The sequence below is a fragment of the Hylobates moloch genome, unplaced genomic scaffold, assembly GCF_009828535.3.
Source record: "Hylobates moloch isolate HMO894 unplaced genomic scaffold, HMol_V3 SCAFFOLD_3, whole genome shotgun sequence".
Classification (NCBI taxonomy): domain Eukaryota; kingdom Metazoa; phylum Chordata; class Mammalia; order Primates; family Hylobatidae; genus Hylobates; species Hylobates moloch.
The window spans coordinates 80,148,505-80,169,876 of NW_026652278.1; the positions used below are offsets into that span (position 1 = coordinate 80,148,505).

General features: G+C 50.4%; 1 protein-coding gene across 3 annotated transcripts in view; it reads right to left on the reverse strand.

Moving 5' to 3' along the window:
- Positions 1-21,372, reverse strand: part of GRID1 (glutamate ionotropic receptor delta type subunit 1) — a 770,551-nt gene that overhangs the window by 605,436 nt on the left and 143,743 nt on the right. For all 3 annotated transcript variants that reach the window (XM_032141682.2, XM_058436447.1, XM_058436446.1), the window contains exon 3: positions 7,175-7,459. In XM_032141682.2, the coding sequence (XP_031997573.1) occupies positions 7,175-7,459 (285 nt within the window). The remainder of the gene's footprint in view (positions 1-7,174; positions 7,460-21,372) is intronic.

The window sequence follows — 21,372 nt, forward strand, 5'->3', positions numbered from 1 at the left end:
GGAGTGTGACTGTGTGTGTCCACTCAGATGCACACACATAGAAGCTCACTTGTACACAAAGCAACACCCACGTCACCATTCTCACTTCTCTATTGTCAGCTAACAGCACCATATTTTGGAACTACTTCCACTTAGTACATAAGGAACTAGAGTTTTCCATTAAATGTACATATCATAATATATTTAACTAATTTGCTGAAGATGGACCTTTAGGTTGTTGCTAATTTCTGATGTCACCAAAAATGCCACAATAAATCTTTGCACATCAAGCAAAGACTCTACCCAGTGTTTGCTCCCCACAGCTTTGCCAAGAGGCTGTGAACAGAGCTGTGGACCCTTTGGGAACCAGAGCTGGCCAGCTCCCCCACTCACCAGCCATATGTCCTAGAGCAAATCCCTTTACTTCTCTGAGTACAGAACCCACCATGTTGCCATTGGGATGATGTGAGCAAGGGCAGCTCCACGCTCTTTCAGGGCACCCAGCATGGAGCAAGGGCTAGAGGGACTGGAGCTGTTAACCCCTGGCATGACGCCTGGGTCATCTGGGAAATTCGGGCCCTACCTCTAGCTTAGGCTCTGGGACTGTGGTTTGTCCTAACTCAGATCATCATTCCTGAGAATGTGTCAGTTTCTGCCCTTTTGTTTGCAGACAATGACTTCAGACAGGACGCAATGAAAGGATGAGAGCCTTCTAGAGATGAAGGCTTTGCCTTTGTCTGTCTTCAAATCTCTGGACGGGGTATAAAGAACAGGACCCAAGATTGCCACCTGAGGTAGCAAGGTATGGCTCCCAGGGATTTCTGGGGATCCTGAGCATCTAAAGCCTCCTCCGACTGTCTCTCCAGTCTTATCCCTAGCCAATTCCCATATTCCAGCCATATGATCTTTCCTCCTCACCATTGCCCCCAGGCCTTTCCTCTGGAAAGAGGGAAGCAAGTTCTTCCCTCTGCTTAGAACACTCTTCCTACAGTAGCCCTCAGTGCCCTTTGCTTGCCTAACAAAAAATAAAAACTACTCCTATTTAAGCACCTGCTTAAATGTCACCTCCAGCCCCCAGTGCCCTTTGCTTGCCTAATAAAAAATAAAAACTACTCCTATTTAAGCACCTGCTTAAATGTCACCTCCTCCAGGAAGCTCTTCCTAACCACCTTGCCATAGGCTGCACTGAATTTGCATGAGCTTTCTTCAGTTGCCACCAAGAAAAAGACTGGCCCAAAGGCATGGCAAAGTGGAACAGTGTCAGGGTGGAAGGAGTATCAGCCCACAGATGCTGAGAGAGGTAGGCTTGCTAGGCTCGCGGAGGGGCAGGGGAGGGCAGGCGCAGCCTGGCCAGGCCCTAGCTGTGGACACCTAGCCAGGTGGACAATATCTACTCTCCATATAGAGAGGGAGGTTTCAGAAGGATAATTTCTTTCTGACATTCGGGTAGGAAAAGACTTCTTAAACAAGACAAGCAAGAAAGCTAGCCATAAAAAAAGATGACTACATTTGACAACAATACAATAAAGAATTTCTGTTCACTAAGACAAACAATTAACTTAAAGAAGATATTGCCACACTTAAAAAGAAAAGGCTCGATTTTAAAAACAGTCAAAAAAATCAACTACAAACAGGTGTTTCACAGAAGAGAAAATAAAAATAGCCCATAAAGATATGAAAAGATACCCAACCTCATCTATCATCAAGAAAATGTACATAAAAATCAAAATAAAATTACATTTTGCACTAGAAACCTAAAAGTAACAGGAAGACAAGTGTTGGTGAGGTTAGGGGACTTGAGTAAATCTCATATATTGCACATGGTAGTGTGAATAGGTAGGAATGCTTTGGAAAACAGTTTGGTCTAATCTAACAAAATGAAATATGCACTGACCCAAGAGTCCAGCAATTCTGCTCCTTAGAATAGACCCTGAAAAGCTCTTGCACACAAACACAAAAAGACAAATATGAGAATGTTCCTATCAGTATTTTTGGTAATAACAAAATCCTGGAAACAACACAAATGCCCACAGACAATAAAGTGGATAAATAAATCAGGGCATACAGTGCAGCAATAAAAATGATTAATACATCCACCTGCATCAAACGGATGAATCTCAAAAACCTAATGCTGAGTGAAAATTAAAAAACAATCCCAGAAGCATGCAGAAGTGTTATTCCACATATATGAGTCGCAAACCAACCATGGGCCCCATACTTGTACGATAACACTATCAAGGAATGGAGCTGCAAGCCACTATCCTGAGCCAGCTAACACAGGAACAGAAAACCAAATATGGCATGTTCTCACTTATAAGTGGGAACTAAATGATGAGAACCCATGGACACACAGAGGGGAACAACACACACTGGGGCCTATGGGAGGGTGGAGAGTGGAGGGTGGGAGGAGGGAGAGGATCAAGAAAAACAACTAATGGGTACTAGGCTTACCATCTTGGTGATGAAATAATGTACACAACAAACTCCCACGACATGAGTTTACCTGTGTAACAAACTTGCACTTGTACCACTAAGCCTAAAATAAAAGTTAAAAAAAAAGACATTGGCTTAGGATCCTCTAAAACAGTGAAATACATGTACGGTGTTTTAAATATATGAGGCATAAATTTAAAATTTCCATGCTTAGATACAACTTGGCAAAACTTCAGACACATAAAAAGAAAAAAACTATCAAGGAAAGCGAGGGACTTGTTAGCACACAATCAGGAAAGTGTTTAAGTCCTTCTGTAGGGAAGACATGGTCAGGTGAAGCACACAAGGGCTCCTTGATATTTTTAAAACTGATTGTGGGTTCATGAGTCTTCAGGTTATTAATCTTTTAATTGAACATATACATTGTAACCACGTGTAGCTTTCAATTAAAAAATAATTTTTAAACTAGTACAAATAGACAGTGGCCACTCATACAGAGCACTGAGGTTTTGTTTCTGTGGAGTCCCAGCTCCCAAGCCATCCCAGGTCTGCGAGCTACCCCAGAGGCCAAGAAAGGACTGCCGTGCCCTGGAGATGCCCCTGGGCCCTTGGGCCCTAACTTCCAATGCCAGCCCATGCAACATTAGCCAAGTTACTCCACCCATCTGTGTCTTCATTGAAAATGAGTGCCTAGCAAAATACCTGGCATGCGGTAGGGATCCCGTGAATATTTGTTGAATGAAGGAGTCAATGATATCTAAGAGCTCATCATAATTACAACCTTCATCCAAATTTATTCACTAGAGGGAAATTGTGGATACAGCTACTAGCACCCCCCTCCCACCCCAGCCCCTGCCAATGCATAGACACATGAATATCCCAGCATTTGAAGTGGCAACTCAGAAAGTTCTCCATTCTTTTCGATCCAAACTTTTGGTATTTTAATGTTGCAAATTTTCTCTCTCAAATGTCTTCTATTTTTCCTTTCACTGTCACAACAAGCATACAAGTATTTTCAGTGGAATTTTACCAAACAGCACATCTTGTAAACCATATACATACCAACTCTTCTCTCACCCTTCTGCCAAATTCCGTCTTGGAGCCCATGGCTTTTCCTGCTCTGATCTCTAATTTCTGACTCAAATGCCCAGTCCTCAGGCTCTACCTGGGGCAAGACATTCCAGGGTTTAAAGGGAGGCTGATGGGCAAATGAGGAAGAATCAGACATTGCCCCACAAAGGAGGGAGCCTATGTATGATGCTCACTAAAGTGACTGCATCAGCCTAGAGCATGCCATGTCCTTCCAAACTACCTCCCTCTTTCTTGGCATCAACTCTGACTGGCTGGGGACAGGAGCAGGAAGCTAGAGCCCAGTAAGTCCAAATTACAGAAATAGGATGATGCCTTGGCTAAATGCATGGGTACTAAAGTCAGGAAGAACCTTTCTGAGCCTCATTTTCCTCATCTGTAAAATGTAGCTATAATTCGACCTCAGAGGGATGTTGGGTGGCTAGAATGAAGTAAAATACATAAAGGTACTTGCAGATCAGCACTGAAAAAAAGTTGCTATATTCCCAAACCACTTCTGTTTGACTTTGGAAAGAACAGAACACTCTTTACACTTAATTTGCTTTTGAACTGTGCTCATCTGCAGCTAGTGCTGCAGTGAGTCAGGGGGAGGAGGGGCCCTGAGGTGTCCTGGAGGCACCGTTTGTCTTGGCTGTATTAGCAATGTGTATCCACCCAAGAGTGACACTGGGACAGGCCACAGCCAGCCATGCCGAGGAAGCAGCCACACTCGCACTCCGAGGGCTGGATGTGCTGCATCAAACAGCAGATAGGCTGAGCTGCCTTGGCTCACTTGACACAAGCACTTTGGAAATGGGCAGCAGCTGGGCTGGGCATGAGGGGAAAGCCAGGACGAGCACTGGGCACCGGGTTAAAATTTTACAGAAAATGTGTAGAGGCAGAAACCAAGCCTCAATGCTTGTCATATCAGGAGGCCGATGACCAGGGCAGGAAAAGGCAGGAGGTCCTGCCCAGAATCCAATAAGAGTTCTCTGGCCTCCAGCAAGTGGAGAGCCAGAAGGGCTAGCACCCTGGACAGCGCCATGGGCACACCGCTCTGACGCTGTCTTCTGACTGAGAACCCCAGCTCTGTGGTTCTCCGCTCACCTCCACCCTCCAGGTCTGAACCAGCAAACATGACAGGTCTCTGCCAATCCCTCTCTTGCACCATGAAAGCCTCACAGACCAATCATGGTGTTTTCTGCTGCTGAGCCCACACACAGCCTCAGAATCCTTCCCAGCACAGCTCCCAAGCAGCCTCAACCAACCAGCTGCAGTGGTCCTCCAGATGAAAGCTACTGGTCACTTGGCGACTTTATGGAATTACTGATAAGGAGCAGTCTGGTTGGAAACTAACTTCAACCCCACCAAAGGTAGCAAAGGTGCCCATGTCAGAAAAGAGGAACACAGCTTTTGGTCCCATTGGAGATTCTGGGTGGAGGAAAGAAGAGGGGCGGGGGAGTGTGTCTGTAGAATAAAACCTGTTTCCTAGCCTACACCCCTTCCCTGCCACCTCATATTCAGAGGTCAGACCATCCAGTACCCTTGTCTTTCTCCCCATTCCTCCTTTGTCTTGTGTGAAAATGGCTTGAAAACTCCATGTCCCCAACCATGAATGTGTCGAGGGGCTACTCTATGCCAGGCACCATGCAGGCAGCAGGGCCATGGTGGTGGGAAGCACACAGCCACTCTCCTGGACTTCACTGCCTCACCAGGCAGTCCAGCGCTCATGGAGGACCAGCCCTCATGAGAGTCAGGACAAGCCAAGAGCAGGCTGAGGGCAGGACGAGCATGTCTGCGAGAGCATGTAACCAAGCTGCCAGCTCTGTAGGACAGGTGGGGCTCAGGGACATCTTTCTTTGAGGACCTGCATCTTGAGCAGAGTGAGGCTAAGGAGTGTAATAAGAAAACAGGACTTGGGCAAGTGCCACCAGGCCTTGTTCAATCTGCAGGAGTCACAGGAGCCCAGGCGGGTGGGCAGGCTAGAGAGCTGATCACCTGCCCTCCCAGCGGCTGAGGCTCCCATCAAGGTTGCCTCCCAAGCTCTAGGGGAAAACTGTGTCTGCAGGCCAGACTGGAAACGGAGCAATGGTGCCCAGAGAAAGTGGGGCGGGAAGGGCCTGGGCACACTGGACCACAGCACCCCCATCCCTGGCAGTGTCCATGCCTCTCCACGGGGTTCAGCCTCAGAGCAGGCTGGACTTTGGGGTTGAGCCACCAGCCCCAAGGGTTCTCAGGGGAAGGCCTGGCCCCTGAGAGATGCCTGCAGGCAGCTCGGGGCTGTTACAAAGTCTCCAACTCCTCCCCAAGGGCCAGGGACTGAGCAGGAGTGGGAGGGTGGGAGGGAGAGGCCAGGTCCTGGACTGAGTCCAGTTCAGGTCCTGCCCTTGTCCCCATCCACCTCATCTTTATTTCAGCACAGTGACTGTTTGCTCTTTCAATTCTTCCTGGAAGACTCCAAACAGCATATTTGCTCAAGAGCTGAGGACAACATTCCAGTCTTAGAGAAGAGTATTTAGCAAATGCAAACATATGCTGATTTCTTTTCTTAGTTACATTCTTGGCAAAGAAATTATATCACCCAGAGACAAAATGGGACTTTCGAAGGTCTGCCCATTCCATCCTGGCACCAGCCGTGGGGCTGCCAACCCTCATCAGTCTCCCACACCCTCTAACATGTTATGGGGGTGGCTGGGGCTATAAAGAGGTAGCACAGGGATCCTTGTGAAGGAACTGCTCTGTGTCCTGACTGGTGGTCACAGCAATCTACACATGTGATTTTTAAAATGCATAGCAATAAATCCACACCTGCAAGAATACGTGCACTACTGAAATATGAACAAGGCCTACAGGCTGTATCAAATCCTGGTTTCAATATTGTACTACAGCTATGCAGGATGTTACCATGGGGGAACCTGGGTGAAGGGCACACTGGATCTCTCTGGGTTGCTCCTTATAATTGCATGTAAATCTAAATTATCTCATAATTTTCAAAAAAAATTGTTTAAACACTAAACATGGAAACCATTCTATCTCAGGATTAAGACTAGTCTGTTTTTACAGCGCAGTCATAAGAAAACCTGAAGCCGTTTCTCCAAAGCCCACTTTTGTGGTTTCCTAACAAGCAAATTATGATTTTTTTCATATGAGAGGTCTTCAAAGAAGGCATGCCCAGCCCTACCCAGTGTCCCCAACCCACCAACCCCACCCTGGCTCCATGACAGGGCATTCCTCCCCCTGACCTTTGCCCCAGCCTGGAACCCTGAAACTGAAGGCAGATTCCGATGGATGGAGGCAAGGAGCCAGGAAGGCCAGGCAATCGTCTAGTGTGAAGGGCACTCTTTGGAGAGGAGACCCCCAGGAGGAACCATGCTGGCCAGCCTCCACCTGTGCCAGCATACAGCCCTTTGGATCCCTGCCAGCAGTTTATTAATATTTTATTGAAACCTCTAAGATGATTCAAACTTCAGCCGTCATGATAAGGTGTTGTTGCTAGGCAACTTTATACCTATCTATGGAGCTGTTGTTGCAGCTCTTCCTGACTCATGAAGCTCGAGGTTTGACCCTATCACCTGGAGGCCCACTCAGCACAGACCACCCACCACTGGTCCAGGGCCCCACCCACTCTCAGGTCTCCCAGCATCTGGCCACCCCTGTTCCCGAGCAGCCCTGGCTCGCCTGCCTGACAACTCACCATACTCGCTGTCGTAGAACATGACGAACTTCTGCCAGCGCAGCTCCGTCACCAGCCTGAGCATGACATCATTGAGGCGGACGGGTGGTCTCGAAGCCAGTGTGTAGGCCTCACCATCGGGGCTGGGGTTCAGGTGGCAGGCAGTGCGTGGCGACCCTCCCAGGTTGCGCTGGACAAAGAGGTGTGGGATGTGCATGGCATCCGTGAGGGACTGCAGGGCATTGGCAGATGCACAGCCAGTGGACGTGACCAAGGCCAAAATCCCCTGGGTCATGAGGTCACAGGCTAGAAAGAGAGAAGAGAGAGAGGAAGGGGTCAGCATCAGGGCGATGCTGCACCAGCTTCAACCTGCAGGCCCCATGCCTGGCAGCTCATGCCCAGGACTCCCACGAGAGGCTGCCTCCCTCCAGGACCAAGAACCATCCTGGGCCAGGCCAGTGGCTCTCATAAGCACAGCCTCACTGACATCCTTGGTGAAAATGCCAGCTAGACATTCTTGTACCCATTTAACATGAGAAAATAGAAGTCAAAAGGGGCAAAACCATTTGCCCTAGGCCAGTCAGGGAAGGATGGTAGAGCACAGATCCATCCCAAATCTGCGTGATTCACCCCAACTGAGCTGTCAAATTAGCCATCCTGTTTCCCGCCTAGGACTATAAGCCCTTTAAGAGCCAAAACGTCATTGTATTGATCTGTGTATCCTCATGGCTAGCCGTGGGCGGAGAATATACTGTGTGCTCTACAACTGTTGACTGAAGTGAGCTGAACTGATTGGGACTGAAGGGACTAAATGGCTTCCGAAAGTCAGAGAGGCACTTACCCGAGAGGATCCAAGATGTAGGAAAGAAATAAAAAAGAAAAGAAACCCTAGGTCTTCTGGCCAAATCCAATTGATCCATATCATAAAAATACTGGGCCAAACCCCAGATGAAGCAGTTGTTCCAGAAGGATTATTCAAAAGCCACTTGACAATAACAAAGAAAGACGCTCCCGCCACTCAGGCAGTTACCACGGGTGCGGAGGAGGAACGCAACAGACGCTCCAGCAGCCACTTCTAGGGCTGACACACTCAGGGGCTCATCTTTCCAAGTTCTCCTGTAACTGCAAGAGGTGCCCCTTGTAGCCACATGCCTACACTTTTTTGGGACATCAACCAATTGATAGAAAGATGGACCTCCCAATGCCACAACTCACTGCACCAGTTTTGAAGCAAACATCTCTTACTAATGGTTTATGCAGTGGCAAGGATGTGGAGAAGCAGATGCAGTTTCAAAACACAGGCTGTGAATGGCAGCAGGCTATCTGCTGTACACAGCAGACTTTGAACAACTTTTGACAATGCAGTTCTTTCGGTCAAGAGCCCTTGGGTTTATGTAATGACTCAGATAAGGCTGGGAGAGGGAGAGAAGAAAAGGGGGAACTGACCCCAGGGAGCAAGGCAGTGGGAGGCAGGGGAACATGTGGGAAAGGGAGGGTCCCCCCACACTCTCCAGCAGCAAAGGCCGGCTGCCCTCCATGCAAGGGCGCTCGCCTTGCACCGGCATGAGCACCAGCAGGAAGAGAACCCAAATCCCATGGTTCTCTCCTCTTCAAGGCCACCGGCAGGGGGTAGCTAAACAAGAGATGATGAGGTGTTGTGAATCTCACAGTCCCCCAGATGCCCTGGCCCCCTCCTACCCCAGCTCCAGCCTGCTGAGTTCTCTCCTAAACAGAAATCCATTGCATGTGCTGCTGTGCCCTCCAAGAGCCTTAGGGATAAAGTAAAAGCCCCCTCCTGAAAGGGTGGTCTTGCAAGCTCCCAGGCCTGCAGCCTCATGCTCCTCACCATACCCTTTTCTGCTACATCCCAATCAACTGCCCACCCTGGACCCTCAAACTCACCTCTTCAATCCTGATGCTCACTCTTGCTTCAAAACTCAGACTCAGCATCCCCAGACTGGCTCATGACCCTTGTGGCATGATCCCCCCTCACTGCACTTCCCTGTCATGAGCCACATGTTGCCTGTGTTACTGGCTGGCTCTCCAACTTGACCCCAGGCTCCAGGAGGACAAGAGTCATGCCTGCCCCGTTCATCATCCTTTCCCAGACACATGCTAAGCCCAGTTCACAATAGCAGTAAAGACTTGTGCAAGAACACCATGCAAGAATTTCCATGGCCCCAGTCAATAATTCCTCTCTGGGTACCTGTCCAAACCATAGGAACAGCACTCAATCCAAAACCATTCAGAGGACACTATCCAAGCTCTTGGAATATTGCTAATGATCTGAAAGATGCAAATAGGTGAGTGGTTATGAAAGTGCCCCATTTTCCGAAAGTATATATAACCTTTAAACTAGTCAAGAAGATACTACAATAACATGGGAAAGTGCCTGTCATAAAAAAGGTAGGTGAAAGTGATACAAAATTGTATGCATTTTATCAATTAAATAAAACATCAACATGCATGAAAGAAAAACCAGAAGGAAATATTGCAAAATGTTAAAAGTGATTGCAATTTAGAAGAAACCTGAAAGTGGTTTTCTTTCTTTTCTATATTTGTCAAAGTTTTGTGACATAAACAGATAATTCCTTTTAAAAAGAAAAATAATCATCTGATAATGGATAAGCAGGAAAACTACATAGGAGGAAGGACTATTGTGTGAGAATTGCCTCTGTGCCAAATTCTCTTGGTGTCCTTTGTATATGTGAATTCACAGTATTCTCAGGACATTTGTGTAGAGTAGGTATCATTGCATCCATTTTCCAGATAATGAGATGTGAGGCCACACAATGAACACTGCCACAGACATGGGGAAAATGCTTCTGAGAGGTGGCCACGTGAAAATACCAGGGCACAAAATTATATGCTAACTATGATTACAACTAGGCAGAAAGCACGCCCATGAAAACGGCAAGAGAAAACACTGAAGGCTAAGGCTCTATGACAATGCATGGATATTTTTTCTTGTGCATGCTCTCTTTAATGCCAATACAATATATTTATAATCTTAAACAGCAATTGTATAAAATAAACTGTATATCCCTGGGACGTAAATTGTCCAGGAACTCCAACACTCGATTATGGAATTGTCCCATCCCCAGACTCCCACGGAGAGTCTTCCTTGCAGCCATCAGTCACTTTTGGCTCTTGTTGCCCCACCTGCCTGGCTCCCTCCCAGGTCATCATCTGTCCCCACTCCATATATGATAGGTTCTGAAATTGCAGAACCTCTCTGAGCCTCAGTTTCCCCATCGGGGCATGCATGCCAAGGAGGGCTCCTGCCCTCCTTGTCTCATACATACACTTGGTATCCCTGCCCACCCCCCACAAGCCAGCCCCTGCCCTAAGCACTGTCGGGGGAAGAGCAGGATGACCACAGGTCCCATCTTTGAGGAGCTTAGGATCCACTGAGGAGACAGACTCTGCAACTCAACTGAAGGAAAGAGAAAGGAAGCTCCCTGGGACACAGAGGAGGGTAAATTCATTTGTGGTTGGCACCAGGGCCTCAAAGGAAGGAAGGGACTTAGAACCTCTCAGGGTCTCAGGAGAGCAGCACAAGGTGGGTGCAGAGTGACGACATATAGCTGGGCTGAACCCTCACCAGCTACCACCTCACCAGGGGTGGTGGGAACAGCATTCAGATCTCACATTCACCCAAGTTCCAGTTTTGGCTCCTCCGGTCAGTAGCCACACAGCCATGGGCATGTCCCTTTCTCAGCCTCCATTTTCTATTAAACAGGAATAAGAATCTCTACCCAGCAGAGTTATGAGAGCACTGACTTAGGACGCGGACAGTAAGTGCCAATGCCTCACAGTGCACAAGATGCTGAACAGATGTCAGCCTCCGGCCCCTTCCTTGGACATCCCATCTCTCCATCAAAGTCATGCCCAGGATCTTAAGTATTAGGAGTCACAGGCGAGAGCCATCTCGCCCTCCCCGTGGAGGTGGGCACTGCCAGCCCACCCCTCGTGGAGCCACCTGCAGCGTTTTAAGTGCCAGGCCTCCACAAACAGGGTGGGTAATTAAGGCTGGAAGCCTCTCCCAGGCGCTAATGGAGAGGCCCGATGTGAGTCAATTTCCAATCCACTGTGAATGGCCTGCTAATTGGGGCACTGTTGAAATGATGGTTATTTGGAGGCTTCTAACATAAAAATAATAAGATCAAAATACATCAGATCAAAGCCAAATCAGCTATTAGCTTAATCAAGGTTGTGTGTGATGGGATGTTACACAATGCATGCCCTGGTTGTTGTGACAGATGCTGAACCCCAGGAATGGGACTGGCCACCTGGCCGGAGTCCGGGGCCTGCCCTGGTCATATGCTAGGACTGTGGGTGAGCGCTGGTCCTCTCTGGGTTACTGGTTGGCTTTCTGTTTATTTCTTTCTGTCTGTCTTTCTTTCTTTCTTCTTAGGGGGGTCAAATAAAGATGATGGCTCCCTCTTCACAGGGCTGCTCCACGTGTGCCATGAAAGGTCTTTTTATGTGGACAGCTATTCATGCTGCCTGGCACACAGTAGCAACTCGGAAGTCATCGCTACCTAGGATGATGCTCAAAGATGTTTGTACAGCTCTCTAGAGGATAACAGCTTTTGTTATAATTCTTTGCCTCCACATTATATGGTCACAAAGCTGACGTCTCTCTTGATTACAACACAGGCTTGACGGACTGATAAGGGCCCCCTGAGAATGACCCATCCGTCAGCTGGGAAAGTAAGTAAAGACAAACTATAATGAGCAGCTTCTAGCCCCCTCACCTGCACCCTGTGTCCTGGGAAAGCGGAGGGTCTCCATAAAAGAAAGGGCTACTCAGAGCTCGGCGGTGGGGGGTGGGTGCCCAGCCAGCATTCCCAATACAACTCCACAATCCACAGTCGCATTCCCACCTGCTTCCCTGGAGAAGATGTTCACATCCCACCCATCCAGGCTTTTCCAGACAGCGGACTCTCAGGGGTGGGACATGTCAGGTGAGGTACTGGCCACTTCACAGGACAAACTCTCAGTAACTCTCACCCCAGGTGAGCTTTCTGATTTCCTGGTTTAAAAAAAAAAAAAATCAGAGCACAGAGAGTGCTAGTTGCTGGGCCAGGGCCACACAGCCAGAGAGCAAACAGCAAAGAGAACACCAGACCACCAGGCACCTCTACATCCAATGCTGCAAAGAGAAAGCGGCCAGCAGGGGACAGAACCCAGGATTCCAGGCTGACTCTACCCAACTGTCCCTGGATAGAAATCCCCAGGGCAGCTCCTAGCTCAGTGCAGGCCCCAGGGAAGGAGTAGGTAGGCAGGAACAAGGCCTGTCTCCCCTGAAAGCAGATCCTTGACTCATCAAGTCACTGGGTGCCTGCAGGTGGGTGCTGGAGGTGAGAAAGGTGCCCTCAGACATTGAGGTCACTCTGGGCACCATCGCTAATCCATGCCCACTATTCTCCATCCCCATGGGGATTTCTGGAACATTCTCAGAACAAGGCTGTGGGAGGCAATACCCCAGAAGGCATGTGTTAGAAGAGACCCACGGTTCCTGGCGCCACCCCCAGTCACGACACTGGCCACTGCCAGCTCAGCCTTTCCCTCTGTCAGGTGCCCTGGAGGCATCGCTCCCCAGGCTTGCTCACCCAGGAAGAAGATCTGCCCATGCAGCCCCTGCAACTCTGAGGTCCCAAGCCCCCTCAACCGGCAGCTCCTGTGTTAGCTGGCCTCTGGGTGCCAACTTAAAGAACAGCAGGACATTTCCAAATGGATGAGGCAAGAGAGAGCCTCCACCTGGGGAGAAACAACCTGATGCCCTAACCTCAGAGGAACCTGGCAAGGCTCAGCTCCTCTCCACGGGCAGCAGAAAAAAGAGCCAGGCTCTGGGCAAATCTGGGCTCAGCCCTGCCTGCCCAGAAGGAATGGTCTCTCCCCAAGGGAGTCCAGCACCTCTGCCGCCCCCCAGGCTGCTCCACGAGCCACCTCGTTCCTCCAATAATCTTAACCTCCACGAGCACCCACCTGCCCCCAGCCACCCTCATTATCTGTACACTTCCTTTCTTCCTTTAAATGGGAAACAGCTTTATTAATATTTGAATTCCAATGGCTAATGCTTTAAATTAAGGTAGCATTTATAAATACTTTAGAGCTGATAAATAATTGACCAAATTTAGTATTGTCATAACTCATAGTAAATTATTGATCTATGAAGAATAAATACGTTTCATCTTTTATTAAGACATTTAAAAGGTAACCAAAACCATAAAATGGGGCAGGCAGGGATGGGCGGTGGTGCTGTAAGAGGCCAATGCTAGAGCTTGGGCCCTGGAGTGAGCTGGCGCTCCCGCCCCTCCTGCAGAAGGCGCCTCCCTCTAGAGCACAGGAAACACACTTGACAGGCATCCATCCTGTCCCACAGACTGTTTCAGTGATTCTCTGCCCACTCTCCAACTTCCCAGAGACCTGCAGCAACCCCACCTCCTGCCTTGGAGCCTGCTTTCCTCCTGTCTGGTCACTCCATTACAGAATCCCTCTTTCCTTATGTAGCCTGGTTGCTGAAATCCCAACTAGGAGTCAACTCAGGGTGGATCAACCTGCCCACGCTCTTCTCCACACTGCCGGCAAGCAGTGCAGGGCCACAGAGAGCGCCACGCACCTGGCAACTTGGTGACCTTGGCCACGTGGCAGTCACCCACCTCAGCAGGGCTCCGCACACTGACACATCTCTACCACCTCCCTCCCCGTTCTTCTTGAACCACCCAGGTTTATTCCCCAAGTTCAACGAATGACTTACATCCTTTTTCATGAATCAGAAGCCATCACCACAAGCTATCTCGTGTGACTTCCTGCCTCCAGAGCTCCACACCTCCCTGTCTGTGCTGAAAGCTGAAGAGAAAAGTTTCTCCTAAGGCTAGTCGCTGCTCCTAAGCTCCGATGCCTCTCTCCTCTGGCCTTTTCCCACACCCAGATCCATCATCTATACCCTCTCTCTATGGAATCATCAACCTTCCTTGCACCCCACTGAACACTAAGCCCAGCCCTATTGAGGGCTCTACTGTTATTGCTCAAGCCCACAAGGCTCCCCTTGGGGTCCTGACCCCCACCCACCCATCTGCCTGAGATCTCCACTTAATGAGTCCCTTGGCAGCTCAAACTTGATGCATCAACACTGAGCTGCCTAGGGTGTGTGTCCAGAACACTGTCACCTCCCCAGTGGACCCTTACACCTCCAGCCTCCCCACTTGTCCCAGATGGACACACTGTCCATTCTACACACTAGTGGACTGGCCTTTATAAAGCACCAACCAGATAATGCTGTCCCTGCTTAAAACCACATGAGCTTCCCACTGGCCTTAAAACAAAATGCACACCCTAATGGGACCCACAGGCCCAGCATACTCCACACCCTATGCCCTGCGTTCCAGGTAGCAGGCCTTTGTGCGGCAACTCAAGCGTCCCAAGCTCTTGCTCACTGGCAGGACTCTTCCCACACTCCCCCCACTGCCTAAAGTACTTCTGCTACGTCTGTCTGGCTAATTCTCCTTCTCCTGTGTGCTGGGTGGGTAACCATCATTCCCTCTAGAGAAACTTCCACACCATCCCCAATCTTCCCTCACCATGGTTTGCCTTCATGGCACTAACAAACATTTACCATGTTGGACTATTTTGTATGGTCTCATTCTGCCCATAAGCAGAAGCACCTTCACTGCTTACCCGCCCCCCTGACCCCCAGCACCCAGCATAGCACAGCAGAGCAAGAAATTACGTAATCTGTGGCTCACGCCTGTAATCCTACCACTTTGGGAGGCCAAGGTGGGTGGATTGCCTGAGCTTGGGAGTTTGAGACCAGCCTGGGCAACATGGTGAAATCCTGTCTCTACTTAAAAAAAACACAAAAAAATTTACTGGGCATGGTGGTCCATGCCTGTAATCCCAGCTACTCGGAAGCCCGAGGTATGGGAATTGCTTGAACCCGGGAGGTGGAGGTTGCAGTAAGCCAAGATAGTGCCACTGCACTCCATCCTGGGCTACAAAGCAAGACTCCATATCAAAAAACAAACAGAAAAGAAAAGAAAATAATCCTCCTAACAACTCTGGAAAATAAGCACAACTGGAGTCCAGATTTCGTAGGTGAGACAAAGTTTTCAAACTTGCCAAGGTCTCACAGTGCTCATGTTCACCAAAAGGCAAAGCCATATCCCATGATTTGGAGAAGGGGAGCCAGTTCCTTAAAGCCAACACTCCTTCTGAGGAGGGGTTCACTGAGAGTTTGCAGAGAACCAAGGGGACAGTGGGGAGAAAAGAGGTATGAGCCTGAGGCCTGGCTCAGGCAGCAGCAGCTGTGCAAGTATCTCACCAGGAGCACTACCAGGCTGGGAGCGCCAGCGTCTCTGGCCTCAAGCTCAGCCTAGCCCAGGGAGGCCCAGGGGAGCAGGGCCGAATGGTCCTGAGGAATGACGGACTGTCGTCCAGGGCAGGTGGGCAGCTCATGCAGTCAGGATGCACGAAGCAGACCAAGAGGGTGGGGAAGAGCTGGCAGCACCATGGGATCTCTGGGGCCTCATTCCTCTAACAATTAATGAATCAAAACCAATTCCCTGCTCCTGCAGACTGGAAACACAGGGAACACTGGGTGGGATCATGCTCGCTTATTTATAGCTCTCCAGCTCCTCATTAATGACTTTTACTGCTCCGCCAATGAAACGTTAGGCTCCCCAGCCAGGATTCACACAGAAGCCTACATTTTGAAAGTGAAATCAGGACAGTGATGAGTCCTGGGCATGCCTGCACGGAGCGTCTTGGAGAACCTCAAAAGCAGTTGAGTACTGGGGCCTCCTGCAGCACTCCCAGGAACCCAAGCCCAGACAGCTCCTCCTGGTTTCCCCCTTAGCCCCGGGCCAGCCCACAAGATGTCACCTCCTCACTCTGCCTTTGAATATCTGTATTCCTCCCTTATCAGCCAGCTGGTCTCCCTGCCTCCCAGCCCTTCTTTCTCCAACCCACTCTACAGACCAAAGTTCAGCAACAAGAACGCCCTTGAAATATCAGCCATGCTCCCCACTGCAAGTGATCAAAGTCCAGTTTGTGAGATCCTCCACCGCTCCCCAGCTTCACACATCACAATGGCACCAGTCTACTTGCCATCCTTCACGTGCCCCATGCTCTCTACATGTAGACATGCCCATTCTAATCTCTATCTTTGCATGTGCTGATTTCCTTTTCCTGAAATGCTCTTCCTCCCCTACCTTGCCTTTCGAACTTCCACTCATTCCCGAAAACCCACCTCAAATGCCTCTTGCTCTTTGGCATTATTTGACTTTTCCCTTGCTAGGCAAAGTTAACCATTCCTTTTCCAGCAGGTCCAGGAATACTTTATCCTAGCACACTTCTATTGCATATATATCATATTATCTCATGCTTAATCCCTAAGGTCACAAGAAGAGGAGCTGAGGCTCATGACTTTGTGTATCTTCAGGCTCAGGGCCTGATGCAGAGATATTCAGAAGACATGGAACGACTGAATGAGCTGAGTGAAAGCACAGAAACATCCATACTAGGGAAATCATTTGAAATATCAGTGTTTCAAGGTAAACGAGTAAGTCAGAGAATCAATGGGATGGGACTCATGTTAGGAATGAGGCAATGGAAAATTCTGTCTTGTCCAAGACTAGAGTTAGCCTTCAGTGCACAGTGAGAAATGATCTTGGAATGTGGGGCCTCCTAGACTTGGTTCACAATCCAGTCCCTGCATGAACGAGTAAGGAGTCCTCAGCAATTCACTTCACCTAATTCTGCCCAAGAAGGAGGGAGTGTTTCAGGGTCAGAAAAGGACAATGAGAAGCTTGGGAGAAAGCAACGGTGCTGTCCTGGGGGAGAGACAAGCAGCCAGATCTGAGAACCCTTGGTTCCATGAGGCCCCGGACGGGACAACTCAGGTCCCAAGACTATGAAGCACAGCTGGCTCGGAGAGGGTGGAGACGTGGGCAGCACAGGGAGCTCTCCAAGGAGCTCAGCTATGCCCAGGACATGGACCAAGGGGGAAAGAAAGGGACAGGTGTGGCCACATCCAGGGAAGGCTGGGGCCAGAAAAGGATCCCTAGGGTAACCAAGGAGGTGCTTCCAGCTCTGTTTAGAAAAAGGCTGAAAAAGAGGATAAGGTTATGGCAGTGCTCAGGGTGGGGCAAGGACATGCCTTCTGCTGCAGACAAGTGGGAGAGGAGGAAGGGAGCCGTGCCAGGGCCCTCTCAACTAATCGCTGAACTGCATGGCCTCCCTGGGAAGTGGGTACTACTACCCCATTCTAGACAGGAGGAACAGGAGCAGAGATCCTAGGTTACAGCATTGCCTAAAATCACAGGGGAGCCTGGGTTCAAACCCTGAGCTGTCTCTGATCTCAAAGTTAAGGGACCAGCCCAGGAGACAGTCAGGCCACTGTGGTAGCTGTGTGCCCTCAGGCAAGCCACTTAACCTCCCTGAGCCTCTATCCCTCACCTGTAAATGGATATAACAGTCCCCACCTCCTAGGGCTGACATGAGGATTAAATGAACTAATTCATGTAAAAAGTTTAGAATAATGTTTGGTACATAGTAAGTGTTCAAAAAAGGATCAACTTCTGTTGTTAGTCACAGCCCTCTCATATGGGATCCTGTTTCTAGAGACTCAGCCAAGTAGAGAGTGGAGGAGCTTGGGGCCAATTCCTTCCTTCAGTCTGGGCAGGGAGAGGTAGTCTCAGCACTATTGAGCAGAAAAGCTTTTGGCCAGACACCAATCATGGCCTGGCCCTAGGGAAGAGGCAGCCTCCCAGAAATTCCACATGCCTGCGGGTTTGGTGCTCCTGTAAGCAACACCTCGTAAGCAATACCCCTCCAGAAGTCACTGGGCCATGGGAACAGAGAATGTCCACTGCACTCTAAAACAGGCTCAGGGAGGGAACTGCACGGTGGTCTCTCCTCCTGCTGGCCTTTGGGCCAGCTGGTCTTCTGGCAACAGACCACTGAGAAGCCCATGAAGGCCAGGTCTGAGGAACTGGAGCCTGCAGTTAGACTCCTATGGACAGGCCACACCACAGAGCCTGCCTCAGCCCTCCCGGCAGCCCCGGGCCACCAGGCCTGATCCTGTGTCCAATTCTCCCCTACCCTACCTGCATTTGTCTCCTGAAAGACAAGAACATCCAGACAGCAGGCCCCAGCATCCCTCCCAGATGGAGAACTGAGGCTCTGTGAGGTTTCTGGCTCTGCCTCTTCATCTCAACCTATGTCTGACTTTTGTTTTTAGCTTTCTCTGGCTCACTCATTCTCCTTATCACTACTTCTGACTTTCTGAGTCTCGGTTCTGTGTGTGTGTGCTTGTGCGTGCGTGCGTGCGTGCGTGTGTGTGTGTGTGTTCATGCAAGCACCAGCAAAGGTATATGCAGGTGTGTGGGTGGAAATTACTCCCCCCATCGCAGCCTATGTCCTGCCTCCCTGATAGGGCTGACTGCTCCAGAGCTCCTGTCTGTGCCAAGGCTCTTGTCTCCACCCTGGATTTGGAAGCTGACCTGGATGCCCCATCCTAGGCCCTCAGCTGTCTAGTCTCTCCCACCCCAGGTGATTCATGCAGCAGGAGCAAAACTCACTCCTTGGCCAGCAGCCCTTCTAGGAAAGGTTGGAGTGGCCCACCCTGCCAGCCTAACCAGCCCCAAGCCCCAGCTCCAAGGCCTTGCACTAATCCTGCAGCATGGCCAGCAGACTTCCCAGGGCAACCTCCAGGCTTCAGGATATAGCGCACGGTCTGGAGGCTATGCTGTGTCCTCATCTCTGCACCTGCTATTCCCCTGCCAGAAGCTCACTGTCCCCTGTTGGCCCCTATCTACCTAGTGAATCCTTCTCATCTACCCAAACAAGTGTCTCCTCCTCTCCAGGGACCTTCTCGTTTACCCACAATCAGGACAACACAGGCCCTTCCTCTGATGTCACTTTCTGCTTTATATGTGATTGCAGCTCAGTGTCATTGACTGCTCCTGGGTCCCTGTCACCACCTGCACTGAGCACCCTCAGGACTTGTCTCTCCCTAGCACCCCGCATGGAGTGGGACCCCCAGCTCTGGATGCCTTAGAGCAGTAGGCAGCAACAAGACAGTGCGGGATATACATCATCCTGGCCTGGCCCTGCTCCACCCACTATCACCAGGACAGCCCGAGACAGCTGTGCTCACCAGGCAAACCATAGGCAATGGCAGCCAGTCATCACCCTATGGGTCTGTCTCTGGGGTAAGAGTCACAGGGATGCCCACACCCACCTCGCTCCTCCACAACTGCCTGGACAGGTCAGGTGGGAGTGTATGCAGCCCTCTGTGCCGCTCCCTGGCCTGTCACCTGGTGGAGACCAAGACAGAAGCACTGGCTTGAAGCCTGCCAATGGGCAGGTCTAGCCCATTCCCTCAAGGGGAAGGTGCCACCCCTGCATGCCCAGCTGCTGGGCTCTTGACCCAGAACCCCCAATCCATCGTCCACCTTTCCTGACTCCATTACCAGGGGACTGTGCCCACCCTCCAGTGTAAGTTCAACGCTGCCAACTGCCCAATGGCCCTTAAACCAGGTATTTGGGCTGCAGGTCCTTCTTCAAGCGCCATCCCTCCATAGACGCAGCCCCTCCCTCATTCTGCCCAGCCTAGTTGTTTACCGACCTTGGCTGCCAGCAAGCCCCCAGCATGCCTTGCAGCCAAGCCCAGGGAGATGACCCATGAGGGGCAGTCCCCTCGCTCCCCTTCTCCCTGCTCTGCACACTACTCCCCTACAGCCCTGGTCACGTGTGGCCCCCGTCCGAGAGTGAGGGCAGGAGGGAGAGAGCTGGGGTGAGGCCGGGGAGGTGGTGGGGGTAGATGGAACGGGTGCCCCCATCCCAGGTCCTTTCTGTTCTTTATATCCTTCTTGTTGTGATTCTTATGTGGCCAAGTGCAAGTGGACTGTTGTCCATATTTACTGGTCAAAATGCTAACTCCAGGGGACAGAATGAGGAAGAGGCAAAGTGACACTACAGAAGCCGAAGGCATCTCTTACAAACATCTGCCAGTCCACAGATGCTCCCCCTGGGAGGCAGCCTGGGCTGTGCAAAGAGAATGGACTTGGCAATCACGAAGCCCAAGCCCCAGCCCACCTCTACCACCCAGCAGCCCGGAGCCTAGGTTGGTCATGCCTCATGCCTTATTTTGTAAAATGGGGGGAGGGCAGAGAAGAACAGGTCATGGCACCTGCACCACACACAGATGTGAAAATATAGCCACTGGCACAAAATAGATCTTGAATAAGTTCTAAAATGCTAATTCCTCCTCCTTGGGAAGTATTCATTCATTCATTCATTCATTCATTCACTCATTCACTTACCAATCAAGTGTTAAACACACTCCTTCTTGGCCCCTTTGAAACTGAAAGCCACATTAGTGCAGAGGACGCCCAATGACAGAAGAGAAAGGAGGCTGTCCAGAACTCTCAGAGAGAAGGACTGGCCCAGCAATAAGAGGACAGGTTCTGGCACCAAACTACCCGGACTTGAATCCCTGCTCTGCACCTTACTGCTGTGGGCAAGTCACACCTGCTCCATGCCCTACCCTGAAAACGCAGTTATGATAGTCCCGACCTCATGGAGCGATGAGAGTCGAGTTAGTACTGAGGAAGCGCTCTGACCAGCACCAGTAAGTGCAGGTAACTTACCACCCACTGCAAGAAGAGTGAGAAGAAAGCAGCCTGGCCAGGTTCAAACTCAAAACCAAGCTAGGAGAGTGAGGTCTGGGCTGATGGTCAGACGCCTGGGCATGTCCAAGGCCATCCTCTGCTCATCGGTGCCATCTCTGAGCAGGATGCCCAGGTGCAATTCTGCAGGTGAGGGGTGAGGGGTGCCACATCCCGCCTGGGTCCCACATACTGCAGGAGCTCTTCTCATTCACCCCAAGTTTTGCATGGGCTTTGTTTTCCAACACCTCATCGTCGTCCTAACAGCCAGCATGACAGCACACAGCCTCTGAAGTTGTTGACATGAGGCCTGTTTTGGAGAATGAGTCAGCCAGGTGTCAGGGGTGTGCCATGCACCCAGCATCAGCATCTGAGGGGACCACCCTGGGGGCAAGGGTCTCTCAAGATGGAAAAGTGGATACAGGTGCTGGCTGGCCCCCAAAGCCAGCTTTCTCAGCTTGACCAACCCTGCGCCTCCAGGAGGAGGCAAAGCCATCACGACACAAGCCATGGCCAGCACCTCCCTGGCCATTCAGGCTG